Genomic DNA, 26,079 nt, shown 5'->3' with positions numbered 1-26,079 from the left:
GAAGACCTGTATCTGACTTATTGGCAACAGTAGAGAATACACCTTGTCCGCAGAATCTGCTATATCCAATACCATATTTCGATAAACAACCAAAGCCTTTAATTTGTTTTAAAACACACATAATGATGCAAGAGGTTAATTGTGCTTGCAAATGACTGACGTGCTTACAAAGTTAATTTTAAACTATAAGCGTTAAATAGACAGATTGGGATAGAAATACATTTTCACTAGTGTTCTGAGCTGATTAAATGAAATGATGTCTTGGCTGAATGAATGAGTCATCACCAGGCACAGATGGATTATGTTACCCACTGACGTCATGCTTTACTAGTGATGATCCCATTTCGGGGAACCTGGTATATAGGAAATGTGAGCCGTTAGCTTGGATGAGATGATCTTTTCTGCTTTTTTTTTCTCTATGCAAGACAAAGAGCAAAGGTTCTTTGTGCCATTGAGCAACGAGTACATATAATATATAAGGTCTGATCAGAGAGGCTCCTCCATGAAAAATTGTTTGCATGTAATGTCAGCCATACTCTTTAGAATTGTATTTTCTCTTTCAATGACCTGCCCTCCAAATGAAGCAATTACATTTAAGTTAAAATATTAATATTATAATCCAGTATTTATTTAGTGCCAACATATTACCCTGTACTTTACAAAGACCATAGTCATGTCACTAGCTGTGCTTTAAGGGGGGTCACAATCTAATGGCCCTACCATAGTCATATCTCATTAACACAGTCCAATGCCAACTGCACCTAACTGCATGTTTTAGTAGTGTAGAAAGAAACCAGAATTCCCAGAGGAAACCCACACAAACACGGGAAGAACCTCCCATGAAGATAGTTTCTTGGCTGAGATTTGAATCTCAGACCTAACACTGGAATGGCTATTGCATTGCATTTTATTTACAGGATGTAAGGCATTAGATCTTTGTATGTAGTAAGTGATCACTTGAACCACATCATGGATTAGACACCTAAGATGTTTGCCTTTGGCCATTAAGCCATCAAGGCTTTTTGCTGTCTAGTCTCTGAAAATGGTTATGCCTTAGATTTACTAAAGCTAATCACTACTTCAAACAATAGTGCAGACTTATGTGCTTGTGATCACAGGCTTGGAAAGATGTTCTTTTGAATGAGATAAATATTCTCTTTCATTTTGATTTTCTACTGTTGCTGAAGCAAACCAAAGAGCCAACAATCATGCTGGGGTGCCATTTTGCAAAGAGTGATGTTGTTGGACAACATGATGTGTAAGAATATGTGGATGTGGCAAGGTTCCAGTAAACAACTACTAACTGGCTTATCAGGAATATTTAGATTTTTGAGTAGTCCGTTAACTATTCAGAAACTGGATAGTGGGCGTTAAATGAGCTCCCCATAACTAAGTATGTACAGCTCTAGATTTTGTTTGGGTGTTAAGGAAAGAACAATGTCTTAGACTGCCAAAGTGTTGCAGAAACTTGTGGGTCATGCTGGAAATTTTCACCCATGTATTCGCAGTGTGGGGGAGAACAGAAGGGCTTTGTCCATAGGTGTGGATGTTTATCATGGATGTCTATTCAACAAATAGCATTAAGTTCTGAAGGGGTTAGATGCTACAGGGAGCAAGCCTAGATCTTTTTTTAGACATTTGATTAATAACCCCCTCTGTAATTTCTTTTTGAATATTTTAGTCATGACATCCCTTTTTTTTAATTAATCTACTCTGAAAATAGAAATGGCCCTTAGTGATTTTAGTGAACTTTTGAGGAGATAATAAAGGCACTGAAGTTCTATATTCTGGAAGCACTGCCCTTGGCAACTTCTGGGTTAGTGTGATACCCTAAAATTGCTGCATTGCTTTTTAATCTGCCTGAATGGTCCAATAAATATTTAAAATGACCACATCTGCAGCACACAGAGCTATTTAGGTCAGACAGAAACATGTAAGTGCTGGGAAATATTTAACCTGTTCCCCAGTTTAGTAACTCTTCAATATCCACATTTTTAAGGTTCCAGTAAATTAGCATTATCTAGTATTTGCGACTGCTTTTTATTGTTGGAAAATACATCATGGAATTCCCTCTCATTTGTCATCATCCTGTCACTAGATATGAGCAAATTTCTCAAACATTGAAGAATGAATTCATTCATGCCAGTGACCTAGTAATACTGCTCTTCTTGAATTATTCATCAGATGATTTGTTCTTATTTGAAGAAAAAATCCAGTGAGGTTTAAGCAAAGATTTTCTTTTTTTCTTCTTTAATTTAGATATGTTATGTCGTTTCACCTAGAAAACAAATTGGAGTACATTGTTCTTTCACTGACCATTCCAGTTGTAAGTACCATGGGGAAATTTAGTTTCCCATTAGGACAAAATGCAGATTATTCTTCTTTGCTCTTCCCTGGCAGGTAGAAAGGATTAACCTACATCCAAAATGTTCACTTTTACAAATTATTATTAACTTTAGTATTTATAAAGCTCAGACATGGACAGACAATAGTCATGTCACTAATTGTCCCTCAGAGGGGCTTACAATCTAATTCCCCCACCATAGTCATATGTCATTAACAGATTAAGGTCAATTCTGGGAAAAGTCAATTAACCTAACTGCATATTTTTGAGATGTGGGAAGAAACTACAGTGACCAGAAAAAAAACCCACACGAACATGGGAAGAACATACAAACTCCATTCATATAGTGTCCTGAATGAGATACGAAACTAGAACCCTAGTGCTGCAAAGGCCAGAGAGCTATCCACCCCGCTGTTCTTGTATTTATTCTCCAAAGTTTAATTTATTGAGTATTACAATCAATTGGCCTGCTTCTCAAATTATCCCAGACTTTAGACAACTGTACTGTAAGCAGCTAAACGAAATACATATTTGTGATCAATTTTAAAAATTGGTATAATATTATTCATCCAGTAATGCTCCATGGCATAGTACTGTCTAGCAGTAAGGTGGCCCGATCTTTCTCTGCTGTAGTTTTTCCTTTCACTTACAGGTCTCCTTCCTATCCCCAGAAACTGGAGAGTGAAACGACAAGCAGTACACTGTGCTCACCTTTCTGTCTCTCTGGTCATTTCCCTTATGGAAATGCATTGTGAAGGCATTGGCCATTGTTCAGAAGCCAGGTTCGCTATCCAGAAGCCAGTATAGAATGACGTGCAGCCAAGCTTGCAGTGAGTGCATGAAGGCAGTTAGCTGCTGAAAAAGGTTGGAGGTTATCGGCAGCACTGAGATGAGTAAAAAGGTGAAAGATGATTTATAAATGCAGTGGTTTAGCAAACTAAGTAACATTTAGCTAGAATTAGGATCTGAATAGAAAAAAATCAGAACAGGAAACCATGGTCTTTGTTTATAAACATTCACGTGTCTGTAATTTATATGCTTGCCCAATTTATACATTTATATACACAGGTGGGTTCCATGTGTAGATGTAAAGATCAGGGAGGTCTGCAAAGACAACATGACAGGAATAAAACCGTTCCAGCTTGGGAGTCTATAAATAAAAGATGTCATGTGATGTGGTGTAATCATAGGGAGCTTTATTACAAAGCCAGGCACCGCTGTTCTCAAAGATACAGAAAGCTACAGTACTGCTTCACCTTGACGTACTTGATATAAAAAATGCTTCTAAATGAAAAGACATAATATATGCAAAAGAAAACTTTACAACTGCAACTAATCTAATCACCATCACTATTGATATTTTAGAAAATTTCAAGAATTTACTAAATCACTGTATTTATTTGTGTCATCATTGCTGTTGGAAATTTACCGATAGCTTATGTGTAATGAAAACTTTATTATTTGGACAGGAAGTGAGGGGAAATCTCTCAGGCTTCTTTTTCGAGGTCTAAACTCTAAACTCTGCTTTTTGCCACTTCCAGATGCATAGAACACTGATGCTATCTCCAGAAGTTGCAAACTGTACCGCAGGCCTGCGAGTTGCCTTTGTGTTTGCAGTTCCTCTTCCAGAGAAGGAAAAGCAACCCAGCGGCCAGAAGAAAAATGTTGCTTCTGAGAGCAGAGATGAAATCCCGTTAAAACTCAAATGCGACCATGTACAAACACATGTACAAAATGGTTCTCAACTGCTCCTATTTGGGTAAATGGGAGTGGTTAGGAGGACATTTGTGGTCCTGTGGCCCTGGAAAGCAGTGAAAAAACAGAATAGGGATCTAATTCTTTACATATGAAAATAGGTTTGGTCTGGAAATATGCTTTAAAATATATTTAAAGTCAAAACTTTGTGCTTTCCTATTGGAATATTTTCCCTCTTTTCCTCTTTTGGCGTTAATTTAAAATTGACAAATGGAGAAAGCAAGTCTTGCTAATGAGGAGATCTGACCAGGGTTGTAACCCCTTACCGCTCTACCAAATCTACAAAAATGTTTTGTCTGTAGTTATATTTTACCCACACAAGCTCTTTAAATGACATGCACTGACACGGCAGAGGCAAGTGCCAGCAGATGGTTGGTGTATCAAAAAGCTGTACCTGGGTTCACCAGCTTTTCATAACAACATCTGCAAATCAGCATTCTTGTTCCAGGTCAGTTACTTGCTAAGTAGTAATACCAGGGGAATAGCATGACAAGGTAGCCCAGCCTGCTTATTCTTATTTACTATTAGTGATTAGCCAAACAGTATCCCTGAACTGGGAACAAATGAATTGGGCTAACATGCATCCCTTGGATTTTTGCCATGGATTTTGTATGCATTCCATTGAGCAATCAGTTTGGGCTTTTGTAATGACCTTAGACCCTCTAGCTGTAAATTTTCCATGTGCAAACTGAGCATGAGAACTATTACACATACAGCCTTCCATAGCCTTAATCCCCATTCATAACTGAGTAAATGTACCAATAGCCAAGTGAGCAAGTGTTGTTTATATTGACAATGTAGTTTACTCCCATATAATGATGTTGCAAACCCTAAACTAGTAAACCTTGCTGAAAAGGAATGAGGACTTTGGTAAACCTTTGTCATTTGGAGTATATACCTATAGTTATCATTCAGAACATTTAATATTCCACAAGAATAAAATTAGATACCTGGTTTCATGCTTTTTGCATCCCCATGTTTCTGCTTATTATACTTTTCCGATCTTAATGATCTCTAAAGTGAGAGAAAATGCGAATATTTTCAGACGGGTGGGTTGTTAATGGCATCCATTTAAAGTCTCAGCATGTAGAGAATCATACACACTGTATAATATCCACCAGTATTGTGTTCATCATGCTGCACCTCTGGCCCCCATGGCTATTGACCGAAGTAGGACACTTCAGCTGATACAGCTATCTAAAGACATTTCTCATGTTTTGTGAGTAATCTTTCTTGCTTAGTGTGATAAATGACCCAACTCCCACAAAGGCATCACCTGACTTTTTACTTGTGAATTAGATCTGTTTTTTTACCTGGTGCCACATATGTGAAGATACCACTATTATTTATTGTAGAGGTTACAGCCTTCACCTTCACTGCCCTGGTTTAATGTTATAATATTTTATTGACATTTATCTTTAAGCAGAACTAAACCCTGCAATACTCCTGTGTCCCCATTCTCTCTCAGAGGGCACTATCTTCTTCCTTCCTCTCTTCCTTCTTACGATCTTTTGCCATCTTGATTGGCTGGGCCGAGATTACGTAATTCCTGTGCAGGTGTGTGGGGAGTTCATTCAGTCTCAGCAACCGCAGGGGAGGTCGGAATTGCTGGGTATCCCAGCAACATTGTAATCTGATTGCAGATTTTTCAAATTTAATTTTAGTTCCACTTTAAAAGGTATCTCTACTGAGAACATGTATTTGGTGGAAGTTAATTTCTTATATCTCATCAGTATTCTTCTGGTGACAACTTCGAAATCTTAGGGATGTACATCTTATGCATGTTTTATAAGGGATCCTTCTACATGGTTCACACATAAGGTGTGAAAGAACCCACAAACTTCCAGGGTCGTGTTTCTCAACAAGGGCTCTGTGGAACCCTAAGGTTCCTCCATGAGATGCTAGGGGTTCCTTAAGCAATGAGCAATTTGTGACTCTCAGGTCAGTTTAAGTGACACCAATGATCTATTTGGGTGGCATTCTTTCCACTGACCAGCAATATAGGAAGTGTTCTTCTTACTAATCATGACACTAATGTACTGTGAGCTGTGGATATAGTAATAATAGCCGGGGTTCCCTAGGACATCAAAGTTTTTTAAAGGTTTACCCCATGTTAAAAAGGTCAAGAAACTCTGTTCCAGTGCCTGAAATGGACGGGTAAATGAAGCTTTGAGAAAACTGAAGGTGGAGTCCCCAGGAGGTAGAAGAAGCCAATACTGCTTAGTTCACTAGCCTCCTTCAGTAACTTAAATATCCTTTATTGGATGGGCAGATTCATTAGGGGAAATAATAAATAGGCATTCTCATAAGCCTGATTTTTTCTGGCTTTGGCAGCACTATCCTCAAATTAACTTTCTATGTGATTGATTCTGGAATTCTGTAATTGCATAATGTTTGCAAATTAATTTAAAATTCAAATGCAACAACGGATTGCTTTCATTAACAGATAGATGTTACCTGCTAATATTTTATGCTTTACAGATTATCTAATTATGTGCGCTTGCACTGTGTCTCTCAAAATGTCAAATCACCTTATAATGAAATTGCAAATTGTATTAGAAAGTACAATTAAAAAATAGATATTTCTGCCCATACTAGTAGTATTATTGGTAGTATTGTTGTCATTATTAACTATAAAATATTAACAGTTTGGCATCACATTGCAAGTTGATATTTTTTCTGAATATGTTTTTAAAATATTGAGACATTTAGTATTTCTTACGTTATTTACTAGCAGAGTGGAATGTTCTATGATTTGTAGCTACCAGTAAGTAATTAGCTCTGATCAATGTAGTAGAAGTTGGACAAATCATCCAGTGCCTGAATAGTAGACAGAACCCTTAGTCCCCAGGCTATAGTCACAGTGGACTCTGCTATAAAGGAAAAGGCACTAGCTGTTCTTCATGTAAACCCTTTAATGCAGCGTTTTTAGAACTAGGAATCTATAGTACCTAAATATAGCCATGTCCTAGGGTCTGCCAGCACAGCTACAGTCAATTACTAAATCAGAAAGCTGGAATTTGCTGACATTTTATGAATAGGCTTTCTGTTTTTTTAATATTTATTCATCTGAGTCATATATAATGTACTCTTCTGACTACAAGTTTCACAAATAAACCTCCTATTGTGTGCTGCTTCCCCCTCCTCTTAGATTGTAAGCTCTTCTGGGCAGGGTCCTCCCCTCCTCCCGTGTAATTTTCTGTATCTGTCTTTCATTTGCGACCCCTATTTAATGTACAGCGCTGCGTAATATGTTGGCGCTATTTGAATACTGTTTATTAATAACAATAATAATAATAATAATAATAATAAAGAAAAACTGGCTTTAGCTAACCCTTACCCCCATTTTCCATCACCTACTGTCTCTAAAAGGTAAAATTAGCAGCTGGGTTTTTACTTGTAGCCCGAATTGCTCTGTCATGGACTTGATTTATGAAAGCTCTCCAAGGCAAGAGAGGATACACTTTCATCAGTCTAGCTGGGTGATCCAAAAAACCTCAAATGGATCTGATCCAGGATTGAAAACATTTGCTAACAAATAGCAAATGGCTTCAAGAATTCCATTCCAGGTTTGCTGGATCACCCAGGTTTACTAACGAAATCGTATCCTCTTCTGCCTTGGGGAGCTTTATTAAATCAAGCTTATTCAGTCCAACAGGACAACAAACCTGGTACTTCTTCTCTAACTACACAGCAGGAAAAGGGGTTTTAGAGGTCTCGATCAAAACTGATCCCCATACTGCAGAGCACCTTATGGCCACTTCCTGGCAAATTGCTGTTGTACTCAGAACTGAAAGAGGTGATGAAAGAGGGGTCTCCCGATAGAAGGAGATACACATAAGGGAACCTGTACTACATGGTAGGGGCTTTGGCACTGGGACCCAAAGATCTGTGGCTAAATGACCATCGGAGTTGCCAGGAAAGGAGGCCCACACCCATATAATTCTGCCTTGTTGTCCATATGTCTGTAGCTACACCACTGTTCCACAGAAATGTGAAAGGTAGAAGACTGGCCTAGGTGGAAGGTAGATAGACTTTGAACTTGTTGCTGTTTTTTACAATAATACCCATCTACTATTACCTATCTTTATTTTACTGAGCCTTCACAAAATTAAATCTTATTGGTTGTTATGGTTCATTCAGTTCTGAATTCCAAGCATGTAATCATATAAAACATGGTGCCCTATAAGGAAATCAAGAGAAAATGGTATTGTGATTATCTCCTTTAAGCATCTGTTTTTTCCATGGAAAATACGGGTAATATTAATAAATCTGTGTAAACAGCCACAAAGATCCTTTTAGCTATTATCCAGCAGATGTGTAAGCTTCATTAATATATTAGTATAGAACAGGAGTGCCCACAATTTTATTTTGTAGCTTCAGGGACAATTGCCTTGTTATGTTGACTGGACACACTTATGATACTTAAAATTTAGAATATAACTACAAGCAATAAAAATGAAGGATTAAAGCTTCCTATCTAAAATGTTTAACCTAAAAGGTGGTTAAGTCCAAAAAAATACATATAGTATGTGAAATAGATACTAATAACTAGTGTTGGTGTTCAAATTTGTATTGTCCCTTTATTCCACCCTAATATGGCTGTTCAAATTCAGATAGACCCAACCCAAAAAACACGGGATGAAGAAAGGTAAACCCTGATGACAGCTCAAGCGTCATCAGGATTTTCCTGTCCCCAGCCAATCACAGAGCACTAGAGGTAAATGAATGGGGAAACATGTCCGCATTTAACCTCTAGTGCCCGAGATCTTTTTAATGAATACGTCCATGGTCACATTCATTGAGAACAATGTGCGATCCGTGGCACTAGAGGTTAATTAACTACCAGTGCAGGGATCTTCTCAATGGATGCGGCCGTGGCTCTGGTAGTCCTTTCTTTTAGCTTTCCTCAGCCAATCAGGGAGCACTAGAGGTTTTGAATGGGGAGACTTGTCCCCATTTAACCTCTAGTGTTGGGGATCTTCTCAATGAATGCGGCTGTGTGCGATTTGCGGCTTAATTAACCTCTAGTGCCCAGGGGATCACAAACAGGAGGATTCCCAGGGAATCCTGTGAATTCCCTGTGAATCCTCCTGTTAAAATTTCCTCGATCTTCTGATGGTTTCGCGAAATCGGTTTGCCGAAATTTCGCGGAACCTTCCGAAGTTCGAGGAAATTTTCGCAAGGGTGCCAGAGGCATTCTCGCTCATCCCTATTCCTGGATAGAGTTTCTATATCCAGGAACACAGGACTCCTGTGTTCTTGGATAAAGAAACTCTATCCAAGAACACATACAACTAGTAAAGGGCTGCAAGAGCAATCAAGGGAGTGGAGCTGTCAACTCTGCTTCCCTGATTGCTTTTGCAGTTCTACACAGTCCCGAAAAATAACCTGAATTTTCCCCCCACTGACTTTAATGGTGTTCGAATTCAAAGTTCGATCACTCAAACAATATCCCCCTATTCTATCGAATAGCTGTCGAATCAAATAGTCAGATATTTGACCAACACTACTAATAACATTACATACAAAAGTAACAAGTAAGTAACATTACTTACACTTGATCTGATGTATTTTATATGTTTGCCTGTTGGATATTTTTTTGTTGTTTTTTGACTGCTGTTTAGTCCTTCAAAAAATTTCAAATAACAGTTTATTCTTTTTTTCACAGTTTACCAGATAGGAGGTCAACTGGGTGTAAAATAGTAACTTTTACAGTGCTATATTCCCGAAAATATATTCTTTTTTTGTATTCTAATCAAACACTAATCAAACATATTTGTCCATGACTTATTTTACAAAAAAAAACAGCTTTCTGTAGTAGATATATGCAGATACTATAAGGGGACTCCATTCTTTATACAATTGTAGTAAGGTAAAACGAATTGGGAGGTGATTTCTACTTTAGATTGCCGATTGGATTGGATTGCTGTCACTCATTAGGATGGAACTGATACACAATTATCAGAGCAGAACCAGGTAAAAACAAGTTCTCATAGAAAGGGAAAAAACAAGGTTGGGAAGAAGAGATTTTGACAGCTCATGCTTAGTGTTGATTTTTCACAGCGTGAGCTTCCTGCCTTGTTTTTTATGAGACGTTTTATGGGGTTATAAATGAACTCCAGGCAGATATAAATGTACAGTACTTGATAATAATTTATTGAACAGAAAAAATGCACCGGAAATCCAGTTTTGTATTTATTAGAAAATCAATATATGTATTTTACATTGTACTGACATATGTTTGTGAACATTTTTCCTATATCATGTGTAATCTGCATAAAGCTGCATTCAGACTGGATTTAATCTTTCTATAGTGCTCTATGTTAACATGTTTATACAATCAGAAAGAACAGAGGTTACCTTAAGGGTGTACTGCTGTTCTTTGTTGTCCTATCACAGGCAGGATGGGTCCTGCAGTTTACAAAGAGTTCCGGAGCTGGCTGTGTTATTTGATAGGGTTGCAGGATAATGACATTACCTGGACAGAGGTAAAAATTCTTGACATGTAAAATGGTTCACATTTTCTTTGTATTTAGCGGTTTGCCTGGAATGCAGCTTTAAGCTTAGCAGTGTGAGCGGAGCAACCACAGGAAGCCTCTAGAGGACCATATTTACATTCCTATTTAATGAAGCAGTGTAAAGTGCAGTGGGTTTGTGTTAAGGGCAGTGAGCCAAAGCAATCACTTACATTTACATTCTCCAAATGAATTCAGCTTAGTCCCTATAGTTAATGCCTATCGCACAATAAAAATTTACTCAGCCACTTTGCTAAGTAAAGACACCTTAACATATAATCTAATCAATATGTATAACGATTTCCTTCATTAGTAATTTGAATTAAGAATCCTAATATTGGTAGGCTTTCTGCTTTGTTGAAGGCTTCACTTGGAGGCAAATGAAAACCAATTAATGTAATATTAGGTATACCAAAGTAAATGTAACGTTTATAGAAAAATCACTTTTACATCTTGCTTTTTGCCTCTTGTTTTACACTGACATTGTTGCAGACATTGGTTCGGTTTCCAACATGATTAGGGTTGCTTGCTTTGCAATTAACTTGACAAGATACCTATGCACCAAAATAACATACAGGCTAAAATTCAGAGATCAGGAATTAATGATTGTGTTATCCATGGGTCAGTATCTTAGCCTAGAGAGCAGATGCTGGTCCTAAATATGGCTTAGCAAAAGCAGCACCAGTGTAAGCATCCTTCGCTGATATTTTTGGCTTACAGGTAACAGTCAGTTGGTTGCTTATGAGATGGCTACTATTGGAACAAAATATAACTGTTGTTGAGTAGCACTATAACTTCTGTAGCTTTTGTCCTACCGTAAGGGTCATTTATCCCACCCAATGCTGCAGTAGAAGATATATGCTGGGAAAAGGAATTCAGGTCACAGAACATATGTTGTGAACTTGGTGTCATGTGTGTTTGAGAGCCAGGGAAATGTTGCTTGTAGATGAACATAGACTTGTTTCTCTTTTCTATCATAAGAATTTACAACATGAAACAAAGAGGTTCTGCACAGTGTGCAAGCTTTACATTGATCATACAATTCACCATAAAACAGAGGTCTCCTGAATAAGCTTTTTTTAAAGAAATCAATCCAGACTTTACAATCTTAGTGAAACTATTGTTTCATAGTATTGATACTATAAGAGCTCTGATGACATGTTTGCATGTGGGTGAGTTGAGTGGTTACTAAAAGATGACCTACGGTGTGGAAATGTCCTGTAAGACATTCTGTTCCCTTAAGTGGCCACAATTTGGGATTCTCAAGTTACACAGTGCGATGTGTTCTGAACATTTCTCAGAGTAATGGATCAGATCACATGTGTTAACATATGGTTAACACATAAAGACTTTTGTCTAATATACAGATCTACAATGATCTAGTTTTAACGGATTGATAATCTTGGTAATAAATAATCTTATCTACCAATATTACGTGGTTTACAAATAACACATTGTAGCCACATATCAGATTGTAGTTTGTAATACTTATAAATATATTATATAGTTTTCTGGATCATAGATTCAGAATAAACAGTCTGCATCCTATATCATTATGCTGGTCCTTTTTTGACTCATTGGTCTCCATGTACTGCAATATACCTTCTACCCCACCCAAGGTTTGTGCTACACTACTGCAAATGGCAATGGTAGCCGGATATGAGTTTACTGATTGCAAAGATTCTGTAAAAAGTGATAACATTACCATGACTGTAGCAAAACAGAGTTGTGCAGACCTTTATATTACCAACCCCCCTCCTAACTTTACATTCAATAAAACACCACTATATTTTTGTTTAAATGGCTCCACTGCCCAATAAGCAACTCCCTATTTGTACTACCACAAAAAATGGATGGAAGGATAGGAAGCTATTTCCTGCACACTGTACAATCGTGTGACCTCACCCCCTTTCTTCCAAACCTTTTATCACCTTAACCCCTCCCTCACCTCCACCCCCTTACCAATCCCCAAAGTGACCCCATAATCACCCCAAAACAACTTTTGTTTGAATTTCTATTGGATTTCAATCTTCCAGTTCTTGCCAGAAGGCATGGAGACATTACCTGTGTCATTGCACTTCAATTGTGCCACCTATATATTAGTCAGATTCATGCATAAGGGTGGAATTTGAAGAATAAGCATTTTGCATGAAAAGATAATGCTGAAAGAAAATTCAGTGAACATGTTACGATTAAAACAGAATTAATTTTAGCTGACATCTTTTTTTTTTTTTTACTTTGTAAAGTAATGCAGTAAAACACCAATACCAATTTGACGTTACAAATGTACTGAAGGGAAGGTGATGAGTGATTTGATTCATTGTGCTTTAATCCTTCTTTACAGGACTGATAAAAATGGAAAAAGCATGTACGACCATATTCTGCATTTCTCGGAAAATGTCACTGGCTTTACCTGCATGTGGAAACCCTCAGGTTTTCAAATCACACAAAGCAGAATGACCTACATTGTAAGGCAAAGACAGGAAGGACAATGTTGTGTAATATCTGTCCCATTTTATTAAAATCACAGCGTCTGGATCAGTGTCAGGAATGCCTGTGCTGCTGACCCATCCACAATATTGACCTTCTACATTCATGATGATCTGAGCCTTGTGTCTGGAAATTTTTAGTTAAAGGAAATAAATGGTGGTTTTGTACATATTGTCTACTAATTTTTAGGGAAAATGGAAAAACAAAAAGTCAAATATATTTTTTTAGTTAAGTAAATGGGAAATATTGAATATAATATTAAATACATTATTTATATATAATTAAATAGATTTTTACCCAGCCCTTAGGTGGAGCTCTAGTCTCTTAACCATGTCATTAGAAAAGGTTACTTTCTCATTGTGTCTTATCCCTTATCATATAATGTGAGAACATCCCAAACCCCTGGTACTACCCCTAACAAGCACCATTCAACAGCTGCCTACTATTACCATTAGAAACCCAAATCCTGGACAGAACATGGTGGCCAGAATTCTCATTCTCTAGTTGTTCGGTCGAAAGAAGTTTGAGGAAGTTAAAAAGCAGTTGCTGCTTGCAAATGCTAACATTAGTTTATAGACTTGATGAGTGACACACAACTAAAGCTAACTGTGAACCCAACCTATGGCTGATATGTCTTTATTTTACACAGTTGTAAATCATTTTCAAGGACGATTCTCCCTATTTCACTGAGAAATAAGCTGCCATTGATAACCTGGTTTTTTATGTATATAAAATATAAATATAATGGTTTATTCATAATGGTGTTTTCATATGTACATCCCATCTACCCTGATACCATCCTTCCATGTCCTTCAAATCTTGGTGGAATCATCCACCTTGCTCATCACTGACTGCACCAAGGTTTTCCGGGAAGTTAGAAGGATGGCTATGAAGAAAATGCACCTTGTAGCTCTCCAAGAGTTTCTGGACAATGTCTGTGTAATTATTTGCTTGTGTGTTTCCAAGAAAGTCCTTGACAATGGCTTTGAAAGATAACCAAGCATTCTTTTCGCCTCCTGACAATGTCCTGATGAAATGTTCATCTTTGATGAGCTGCCGAATCTGTGGACCATCAAACACTGGCTTTTATTTTTTTTAATGACAGACTAGGAAATGTTACATGAGGTACTTGAAACACTCTCCTTCAGTTTGCAAAGCTGTAATGAACTGCTTCATCACACCCAGTTTCAGTCGCAGACGCAGTCTTGATGCTCGGAGTTCTGAAGCCTTCTTCGATAGTCCCAAATCACATGCCAAATCACTCAACTCATGCTGATCAAATCCCTTACGAACAGAGCCCTCTTCAATTTAAAAATCTTCATTATTGTTTTCACCTAGTTCATCACCATATTCAGGGTAGTGTAACGAAAACCGCCACTGGGATTGAACCTGAATGAGCCACTGGACGTATAGCGGATGGTAGACTAGGATACTTTCTGTTACATTTATTTTTCTTGTTATATCCTGATGTTTTCTCTATACAAAAGTAACAGTCACTGAAATGATCTCCTGGCTTTCGCCAAACCATAGGTATACCAAATGGCGATTTATCACGTGTTCCCTTTGTCCACATCCGTAAAGCCTCGACACACTGTTTGCACAGTGGGACCCAAGACTGTTTGCATAGAGGGGTCCAAGACTTATCTTGATCACCAGGTTTAACTTTGAAATATGCCAAATAGGCTTGCTCTGCAAATGTGCTGATGTTGGCCCTTGACTGGGAATGGTGAAACTGCCACAGATATAACAAAATGAATTAGGGTTGTTTAAGCACTTACGATGAGAAACAGCAGAGCCAGACATAAGCCCTGAACAGATTTATATCTGAGAAGATAAGGATAACAGTACATGGTATCTGACCAATGGAGGTTGGCCAAAGCTGATGGATTGGCTCCACTTGGCAGGGGCCTTTTACACCAATGGTGTGTTGCCTGCCACTGCCAGTGATCCTTAAAACCAACCAACACAAGTTTGAAAGATGTAATGTTGGCCATAGGGTAGCTATTTAAACCAGCTTTGTTCTATGTTTCAAATAAATACAAATTTTGGTGGCGACTATTATTGAAAAGCATGTAAAACTTTATTATAAAATGCCCTGTAAGAGTTATAACTACTACAGCAAGACTGTTGTGCTACAACAAAATACTACCAAAACATTAACTTATAGATAAAGATTTTGTGCATGCCTGCATATTAAAACAGCAAGACATCTATTTATATATCATATTATCTTTATATAGATGTATACCTTGGAGCATAGAAGAGAACAGCTGTGGCTTCTTTATTACTGCACAATTGGCATACTGACATCTGTGCATCATTGTTACATAAAATGACTATGAAATGCCATGTTATAAAGCAGCTGTGGTGATGTCCATGGTATATTATGGAAATGATTTAGACCTATTTTTGGGGCAGGGTCCAAGACAAAATCCAGATTGCAACTTGTCCCAGCACACAGTTGCCCCTAGGACTTAATGTGCAAAGGATGGCACCTGGAGATGCGCTGGAAGGAGACCAGGGGCCCACAGAATAAGCATCACAAGAACTACCAGGCAAATCCAAAGTACAAAGCCAAAGTCGTACACAGGCAATCAGTCCACCAAACAAAGTACAGAGGGAGTAGGCACAAGCAGGATTGGAGTCACAGGCAGAGCTCAGTTCAGGTTGCGTATAACTAATGGGCCAGGGAACACGCAATGGTCAGCAACAGTAAATCACACAAGAAACTCTCCTATCACAGATTAGCCCAGCTAAACACTGCAACAGGCTCTGGAATCTGAGAGCAGCCAATGGAAGCATGGGTTTGATCAGGGACAATTCTGCAAATCAGCTGCAGCACAGCTCCAAATCCCCTTCAGCTGTGCAGTGTCAGTCCCTGAGAGGGAAACACCACTAAAGGGAAACAAGGATGCTGCAAGCCACAGAGCACTAAATCCTAGAACTCCTCTGCTGCTAAAAGTATCACCGCCGGAGGGAATAGGCGGGGTGCACTCTACTGTGGTGGAACACCACCCAGGATTGCCACCCAGAAGAGCAGTCTCGTAATAGTAATAGTACCTATGCAAAATATACATACATAATCATGTAAACAATATTAATTATAAAATTCATTTCAAATTTGTTAAACCACTAATATTTAAGGACCCCAGCTGCACTTTGCTTCCACAGAGCACCACCACCATATGTTACTATGTAACATAAAGGACAACATACTGAGATGGGCCTCCCAACAACTTTTCCACTACCATTCCATACCAATAACTGGACTCCAATCAAATGTAATGCCCCAACTTGCACATTAAATAGAAGCAGTTGAGGGGATCAGCTTTCTTCTCAGTAGCTGACTTTCCAAGCCTTTTTCCTTTATTTCTTACCCGTGCCATTTCCAAAACCCTTTCCAACACCACACCCCCACCAATCACTAACCAGTCCCCAGGAGTAAAGCACCGCCTGAATATCACACCAAATGCCAAACTACTTTTTTAAGATTAGCCATGAGTCACATATATTCATGTCATTCATTTAGATAGGGGAAGTGAAAACTTTTAACACCTCAAATAATAGTAGATAGAGTTTTAAAAAGGTGTTGGTCATTTGGGTAGATTGTAAAGTATAATGTAAAATCGCAAAAGTGCAATGGCGTGATCCAGAAGGAGAGGCGCCTTTTGCATGATGTGTCCTTATAGGATTTAAACATGTAAATGGAATGCATACATAATGCTAATGCAATCAGCATACATTAGAACTTACAGTCTTCCCCCTCTACATATATAGGCACCACCTGGGTTGGTGGTTTCTTCAAATTAGCAGAAAACTGCAGGTATTCCAAATGTATGTGACAGAAAAATAACAGCTGTACATTGCTTTGCTTGGCCTCAAGTTTAATTCATATTTGAATAGGCTGGGTTTTGTTAAAACTTCTATGTACATTTGGCAACATTTTAAAGCAATTTGTGAACATGCTTTAGTGTTGTTGAGTTATCTTCTTCAGCACTGTCTCAAAGGAGCCCAGGGCGCTGTGTAGAACTGTAACCAAGTTTAATACATTAAAATATACTTCAGGGTATTTTTCGCTTACCATTTGTCAATTCAGATACCTAAATAGCCACATAAACTGTAAAATAAAAATGTGTTTTAAGCTTGCAAGGGAGCGTAACTGATATATTTCTCCATGGGAAAGTATTGGCATAGTTCTGTTTAATGAAGGGGGTGGTAAGGAATCCTCAAATCTCTGTAAAGTGCAAATGTAGTGACTTATGTATTAGATAATGGGAGTATATAAATCACAGTCTTCTCCTCCCAAAGCAGTAGGAGGGAGGGAAGATGAAAGAAAGATGTGCATTTGCACCTGAAGAGGGGGGCATCAAAGTAAAAATATTGTTTTGCTCTGTATTGGAAAATACAAGGAACTTCCAGTGATTGAAATGTAAAAAAACAAAAACATCTTTTATGATGTGAAAAAGATTAGCTTTTCCAGTGTTTTTTAATTTAAAATAAATGTGTTTATAGGTCTAGTTTCTTTTTGTATACAGTACAGGTAGTCACTGGGTTACATACGAGATAGGAATTGTAGGTTTGTTCTTAAGTTGAATTTGCATCTAAGTCAGAACAGGTACATTATTTTAATAGAAGCAATTAGAACAGATGTTTGTCTCAATATATTATTAGGCAGCGTGGTGTTAGTTACTGTATAAAATCCCCACTGTGAGTTAATCACAAACAAAGCAAAAAACAGAGCAAAAAAAGAAAAAATCCTCATGGGGCCTAGACATTCATTAACAAAAAGAAACAACTGCAGAGTTTGTCTTGGTCATTAAAGAGTTACAAGAGGCTGCAAAAAGAGCTCACCGCCAGCAGGGAAGCCCTGTTCATATCTAGGAGTCGTCCATATGTTGGATGTCCTTAACCTGGGGACTACCTGTAAATACTTTTACATGTGGGCAACAGTATTTGTCCCCTATCTATGTTCTGCTTCTTATTTGGAGGTGCTGAACAGTGTAGTTCCTTGCCAATCTTCTTTTCTTACTTTAAGTCAATCAGATAGTTATCTTTCTTAAAACAATACATTATCTTCCCACTCTTATAATGTAATATTAGGCCTAGTACACAAGAGCAGATCCATTGCCAAATTTACACTCAACCAACAGTTTATAAGGTTTTTTTTTGTAACTGATTGGCCAACAGTTCCAAAAGACTGCAAATGTGTTCAGTATTCTGCCCTTCTGATCTTTTTTCTGAGAACGTGATAGAAATTCTGTCCATCCATTCAAATGTTCTTAATCATTCCTTTAATGGCTGTTTTTGTGCTTTCAATTGATATTCACCAACACATCCAATCTATCCCTGTCCGATCAGAAACCCAAAAATTGGTCACTTGCTTTAGATCAGCTGCTAAATTTTCTTCAGATTGACTCCTGATCTAAGTGTTTTATTGGAAAGACAGTGAAAATAGCCTTGTGTGCCCAAGGGCCAAACACTAAGCTCTTGGTAGCCAGTGACCATGTGATCTTCTACATGGCTTCTACATGGCTTGTGTGTGTGTAGTGTAGTGTTTTTTAACATTTTCTTTCCATCCAAAAACAATGATGCAGTTACAGTGTATTTCACATTTTATATCAAGCAGTAAATACAAATATAAGAAGTGAAGTAGTACTGTATACAAAGCGCATTGTTTACAGTTTTGCTTGGATTACACAGCACACATTTTTAGGAATGCAGAGTCCCATAGAAAGGAAAAATCAATTTTATTAAAAAAAGGAGAAAAGTAAATTTTCTTCCATTCCCTGCTTGCTGTTACTGACAGGTATATTAGCTGGCAGTGATTTAGATAATTAGTGCTTCCAATTTAGATGTTCTTTTACTAAAAAGAATTGGGCCAAATACACCATTGTTCCATCAAAAAATGTATTATATTCTGATGTAAACTCTCCTTACAAAGGTTTTCTACATACTGAGGCCATCGAAAATAACGGACAAAACCCAGATTTTTCATGTACAAACCATCAAAAATAATTATTATTTGGTGGCAAAACTTATGGTGCCAAATGGTTGCAGTAGAATAAGGTTCCTTCAGAGGTTGCCAGGGGTTCCTTGAGCTGTGGCTAATTGACCTTCTATTTGATGGTGCCTACTGGGCATGGTTCTGGGACCAACACCATGTGGCAGAGCCAGAAGCGCAACATCAGTCATTTTTCTAGTGTTCTGTAATGCCACTGTAACTCCCATGCTTGCCATTGAACTTGGTTTAAACGGGTTTATTAAGTACTGAAAATTATTCTAAGGTTTGTTCTTGGGAAAGAAAGTTGTGAAAAGGCTGCCAAACACAACATGTATAATTTGTTTCCTTATCTCAGGCTCATAGCTATTTATTTTACACAAACAACCCAATCTGAAAAATGGTAAAAGTTAAAATACTGCACTAAATTATTTTTGTTAGTGACTTTTAAAATGAAAATTGTTCTTTAGTTTTCATAAACCGCAGACTAATGCATCCTTGTCATCATCATTACTTAGTATGTTGTCTTATCTTGTATTATTACGGGGGCTATGAGTTTCAGAACAATTTCCTTCTCTTTGGGGATGTTTTCTAATTTTACAGTAGGTGCTTTTGTAACTTAATGGCTTTTGTAACCCTAAAACTTTTGTTTCTGTCAGGCAGAGGTGATGGTGGGTTGTCAATCTGGGAAGTGCATTTAGATGCAATCCTGTAGATGTCAACAAAATAAGGCCCTGGTGTATAATTCACTGTACATCTTAAATACAATGTCATCATTCTGGCAGGTTTGAGTTGCTTGAAAACAATATGAAATGCATAAAATTTCTCTTCTTTATTCTCTAAAAAATAAATTGCCAAAACAAAACAGTTTGCATGGCAAACCTTTGTGCTCATCTAAACATTCTGTAGAGGTTTCAGGAAAGCCATGGCTCATATTTGGCTAGGGACTAAATGGGACCCCAGGTAGTAAATAAAAATTGCAACATGGCTCAACTTTTAAAACACAATAAAACACTAGGGTGTTGAAATTTTGAGGTTTTCTGTCACCATCCTAGCTTTCCAAAGTATCCTGACTAGCGAAAACCTTCTCAGATTTTAGCTGACATTTTTTCATAGTGCTAAAAATTAAACATCAACTTGGTTGGTTTGAGCAATGCTGACATTCTTTTTAATAAATTGGACCTTTTTAGCTTGGCTCTGCCAACCTTGTGTCAGATAATGCCGGAACATGACTTGCTAATAGTTTGACATTTAGTTTAGTCAACCACTTTGTTACTTAGCTACCACTAATTTCTGTAAAGATTTTTTAAGGTCATGGATACAGATATCTCATCTTCATAATTCATCTGTGTCATTGATTTACTAAAGCATTCATCTGCAATTGTTGTCTGATGAGGGCAATTAGCATCTGCTCCCTGACAATCACCTACAAATTAATCTACAGTAAAGTGACTCAGTCATCCATTGTGATTGGTTGAGGAAGTTACATGTGTGTTAAGCAAATATGACATTTGTTAACAGGCTGAAATATAAAAATAAGATACAGTGATTTAGAGGGTACATTAAATAGAAATCAAACATCTGTTTAAATATAGAATGAAAGCGACCCAAAAAACTCAACATATGCAGTTACATCCAGAACACTAACAAGTATAGGGGCGTAGTTACTCTTCTACTCTAGTGCACAGCATGGGCCTTTCCTATAGGAACAATCATTACACCAGAAACAACTTTCTAGCACCAGGATTGTTAATTTACCAAATAGCTGTTTCAATGGTGTTTCTCTCTCATTAGCTGGACCAGCAAGAACTTGTTCCAATGCTGGAAGGGATATTCAGCAGCAATTTGGACCAGGAAGAAAGTGATTCCATATAGGGGGGATGGGTATTCCTGAGTAATATGGCACACTTTGCAGTAGAGATTTGTGGAGGCTAAAGCTACGTACACACGTCAAATTTTTCTCGCCTGATAATCAGCTCAGGGCGGATATCGGGCAAGAATCTGGTGTATGTACAGTCTGCGTCGTTCATCGTTTGTAGATCCAACCTGGTGGATCCACAGCAGATGAACGACGAGCCATCCTAGAGCAAAGGAAGGGAGAGAGCGTGCAGCGGGGTGCTGCCCCATCGTTCTGCCCCTCCCCTCTCCATAGAGCAGAACAGTGCTATATGTACAGCACTCGTTCATGCATTGTGCGGTTCTAATCGTTGGAAATGATCATAAAAGATCCCTTCCAACGACAAGAATTGCACGTGTGTATGCAGCCTAAAGCTTTTCTGCTGGTGATCTGAAATTGGGCATGGAGTTACTATTGTAGTATTCATTTTAGACTCCAGTGCTTATCTAGGCAGCTACAAAATGTTACTATTTTAGCAAGAATTACTATTGTAGCATTACAATGCTTATCTGGGCAGCTACAAACTGCTGGTGTGTCATGATTACAAGTAGATAATATGACTAGCTGTCAAAGCTCGAGATTCAGTTGCTAGCACCGAATGCAGCTAAAATGTAATCACTCAGTGACTGATCTTCAAATATACCTTGATATATCAGTGACATGGACCTTTATTATTTTTGTTGACAGCAATTCCTTTATTCTTAGTAAAAAAAAAACACTAAGGAGAATATTGATGTAGCTCAAAAGATGCACACATTCAACATCCTCAAGTCAAGTTTTTGTTTAAGTCTTGTCTAGCTCATCTATGTGAGCTTTGTTCCGCAGGGGCCGTCACATCGATTATGGGTGTCTAAGATTTTTTTGCATATTTTACATATGCACAGATCTGCACATCTGCTCATCAGGCATAACACAGTAGTGTAGTCTGTTGTATCACCAGAATTCCTTTATTTAGTGATTTATGACTTCACCTGTGCAACACCTTTAGGAAATAAGATAAAAGCTTTTAGTCTTACTGCAGTAGCTGTAAAGAAGCAATGACATTCATTAATTGTCACATTATTTTAAATATTGTTGATGTATAAAATGCTCATGTCCTGTGTGTCAGGTGTGGTCTGGGATGAATTACATTTACAAGGCAATTTTGTAAAACAGAAATACATTTACAGAAGTTGTAAAAAACCTATGCAAGTATTATAAAATGTGCTTCAGATATTGAACAGAAACAATAAATAGTATTTAATGATCACATTATGAAACAAACATTGACTGCACAGTTGTTGGAGTCCCTGTAATACCAAACTGTTTACAAGACAGGCGGTGTTGGATTTCCTTGGTAATGTCATGTCACATAATAAATAACTCACACTTTTCTATTTGTCACATCTGTGATGACTCTGTGCTATGCTGCATGTAGTCCTCTGGGGATTCAGTAGGAATAGGAGAGCTTGTGTTTGTGTCTTCTCTGTGCCAAACAAATTGCTACATTAAACCTTAGGATAGACAGGTGAGGCGGGCCAAAAAGGAAATGAAAACTCCTTTCCTCAAAAGCTATCCAAAATATTTGATATAAAAAAAATAACTTCTACAAACTGGAGCAAGCTGCTGAAAAAACACTAGGGACAAAAGACTGCAGATTGGTATGTTTGCCCTCCACCCCCCAGCAGTTCTAAACTTTCCTTATATCCTTTAATAACCTACCCCTGATCACATCATAAAAGAAATGTATATAAAAGGAAATAGGGCTGTATTTTCAAAAGGAAAATACAAAAATTTATTAAGATTTATTTTAAAATGGACCAGGCACTTAAATTGTAAGGTACACTCATTTAATACTGACCCACTCCCCATGCCAAAACACAGTCTATATACCAATATTATACCAGGCTTTGGCCCACAGCCTTTGAGCTTTGGTGAAATACCAGGAATACTGAAGATCCACTGAGAGATTCCTTGCTGATTGATCTTCTTTTGACATGGTTTGCGATGATCAGCAAGATCCCAGGAATCAGCAGAAAGATGGTGCATCACCGCCAGCTGCTATGACTGGGATGTTCCAGGATGGCGGCTTAGGTAAGTATTAATACTGGTATTTTGCAGGTTGTTTTACATTGAGGGAATGTAAGCTGGAGTAAGCTGGGTTTGCAGAAAGTATGTGCCTGGTTTTGTAAACTACTTGCTTTAACAAAACTACACTATTTGCTAGTCATGAGAATAGATGAACTCAGAAATCTGGTTTCTCTTCCCATTTCGAAAATATAGTGTATGGAACATATGCTATGCACTGTTACTGGACAATATGGCAGCAGATGACTGGCCCAGATTACTGCGGAGTTGATATTTTCATGTTATCTTGGCAGGGTAATAAGCTTCACTTCTGTTGCCAGTATGTTTATCTGCATGGCTGGGCTTTTAGCCATGGTAATAGCTGAAAGACGGATCAGTTTGCCTGACAACTGGGTTTATTTAAAGATTATTAAATACCTTTTACTTTAATATTTGTATGAACATTTACTAAACATTTAATGCATTTCTAGAACTGAGCATACTTAGAACGTACGGATTACATTGGTGTGTTGAATGTATGTTTCAATATTTTTTATGCAGAAATTATAATGTGTTTTGGATGCGTATGTTGCCTTTTAAATTATGTAAATTATGATGAGAATTTGCTTGCCGTTTTTTCCTATTTTAATTACTGTATTTTAGATAAAGAATTAATAAAAGCGACCTCTAGCAGCTCTCAGAGTATCAGGGAATGTGATTAGTATTTTCTGCAGAGAGGAAACTTGCATCTACTGGGTTCATATATTAACCAGACAACTAGCATGTTTAGATGGCGGTCAGCAGGGACAACCAGTGACAAATGTTTGTAAAAGGAAAACATCTAAAAAAATACTATGTAATACTACTTTTCTGAAAATATCATCCCCATGTTAACTATTTGCCTTAACTGGTATCCATTTGGCAAAGCCTGCTAGGCTGGCTTTAGGGTAGTAATATAGACTCTTGTCCAAGGTGGGATTTAGGACAACAGGGCTAATTTACAAAAGTTTAGGCAGTTCTCCTATTATGGTGAATTATCACCTTACTCCATAACCTTACCATTGTCTCTTTACTGCCCACTGCATGTTCTGAATAAGAAATGTAATAGTGGCAATGGCTGCATGTTCTAAAGAAATGCTTCTGGAAATGACTGGCAATGATTGTTTTCAGTGAAGGTAGGACAGTTCTTTGGTGAGAATTGAGCGGGAGGTGTTTTGCTGCATCCTCCCCAAATAAAAGCAGTGGTCCTTAGCTGTTAGTCGTTAAGAAAACATGCAGAACAAAAAACTGAGCAACAGCAGGGAAAAGCTGTATAGACACTATGTAGATACGTGATATATAAGTGCCAGAGATGATTATGAAGTTCATGTTAAACCACAAAAATCTACAGTCTGAATGTAGCTTAACCTACAGTGGTCACAGACATTTCCCAGGGATAAATGCATTCTTGCAGAAATCTTGTGCTAGAAGTCATAACTATTTACCATTTTTAGGCTAAGCAGGGCTGTACAAAAGTGCTAGCAGTGGCTGTGTTTTGAAATAATGCAGACACTACTAATGCACTTGAAAAATTTGTCATACGTATACATTATTGATTTCTCTGGCTAAAGCCACGTACTGTTTCTCAGCAATTATAAAACGTGACCTACTAAAAATTTTCGCATGAAAGATTCACTTTTATTTTAATAATTAAACTGGGGATTTTTGGGTAGTCCTTCAACAACACAGCTCACCAACCCTCTAACCCAACATTGATGATGATGTTGATATATTTTGTAGTAATTGTGTGCTGTAATTTAGGATGCCACTCAACACAAGAAAAGGCTTAATATAAATAAGCGTAAGCCAGAAAATTGGGTAAGAACTTATTGCATATCTGCCTTGTTTCCTCTGAGCGAGGTTTCCTTTGACAGTGCCATTTCTTTCTATGAATTGGTAAAGTTGACCATTTCATTTCTGGCAACACAGAATCGTCAGACCCCGCCAAGCAAAAATTTCTGCAATGTTACTGTCTCAATCAGGACACACTATACCTCTCACTAGATAGCATGTAATTTGAAACTATAATAATTACTTATGGGGGCCACATATCACCAAATCTGGGTGTTTCCACTGAATATCTGCCCTGGCAAATATACTTTATACCAGTTCACTTATACTGCTGGGTGAATATTTGTCCAACAAAATAGAGTTTGTTCTGTCAGTGGTTCCCTTATTTTACTTATTTTTGTAATTCTAAAGAAACCATTTTCTCTGTAGTTAGCTTATCTGCTGCAGATAAGATCAGATTGCACTTTGAGGCACTTTGATCAAGCCCCTTTTGGGTTCTTCTGTCTACTTTTGTCATATAGGGCAGGTTAAGACCTGCATCGAGACAGCAATCCTCCTGGTAGCTGGCATCTTGCCAACTGCTGGGTCACTTGCTCCACATTTGACAGTTGGGGGCAATGAGTGGGACTGGTATCAGTCACTTCCTCCCACATTTGTTTTCTATGGGGCTGCTGTGAGAAGAATCTATTTGGAGCTTCTTCCCCAAAGCAGTGGTTCTCTTGGCATGAGGAAGTGGTTACCCACTACAACCTCCTGGCAGGTCTGTGCCATAAAGTCATAAAGCATTACAGATGTGTTGCTCAAGGTTACTTCCTTTTACCGGTTATTAGGAACTACTTGAACCTGAAGCTGTCCAGGGATCACTAGGACAGTTCTTATTCTTTTACCTCAACAGAAATATAGAATGTAAATTGTCTGGCAATTGTTGTTTTAAGCTGAAAGGCTATGCTAGAAATCAATAATTTTGTGTTATAAATGTTGGGGGGCTGGTGATGCAAGCTGAGAGATCCTATAAATATTTGGGACACTTGCTGTTCTGCCTCATGGTTTTCTCTACTATCATATTAATATTTTTTTCTTTCTAAATAGATTCGAAGACGAAGACCAACCCCTGCAACATTGGTTCTTAGCAGCGACCAGTCATCTCCAGGTATACAAGAACTGTCTTTTAATAATAAAATGTACTGTTTTTGTTTAAATA

General features: G+C 37.8%; 1 protein-coding gene across 1 annotated transcript in view; it reads left to right on the top strand.

The window, feature by feature from the left end:
* PPP1R1A (protein phosphatase 1 regulatory inhibitor subunit 1A) overlaps window positions 1-26,079 on the top strand; it is an 89,068-nt gene that overhangs the window by 25,413 nt on the left and 37,576 nt on the right. Inside the window, exon 2 of the mRNA XM_072406479.1 lies at window positions 25,968-26,028. Within this exon, the coding sequence (XP_072262580.1) occupies window positions 25,968-26,028 (61 nt within the window). The remainder of the gene's footprint in view (window positions 1-25,967; window positions 26,029-26,079) is intronic.

This window comes from Pyxicephalus adspersus, chromosome 1 (genome assembly GCF_032062135.1).
Source record: "Pyxicephalus adspersus chromosome 1, UCB_Pads_2.0, whole genome shotgun sequence".
In the NCBI taxonomy this organism is placed as follows: Eukaryota; Metazoa; Chordata; class Amphibia; order Anura; family Pyxicephalidae; genus Pyxicephalus; species Pyxicephalus adspersus.
Note: the sequence above shows the minus strand (reverse complement) of the source record. Positions and strands in the feature narration are given on the sequence as shown.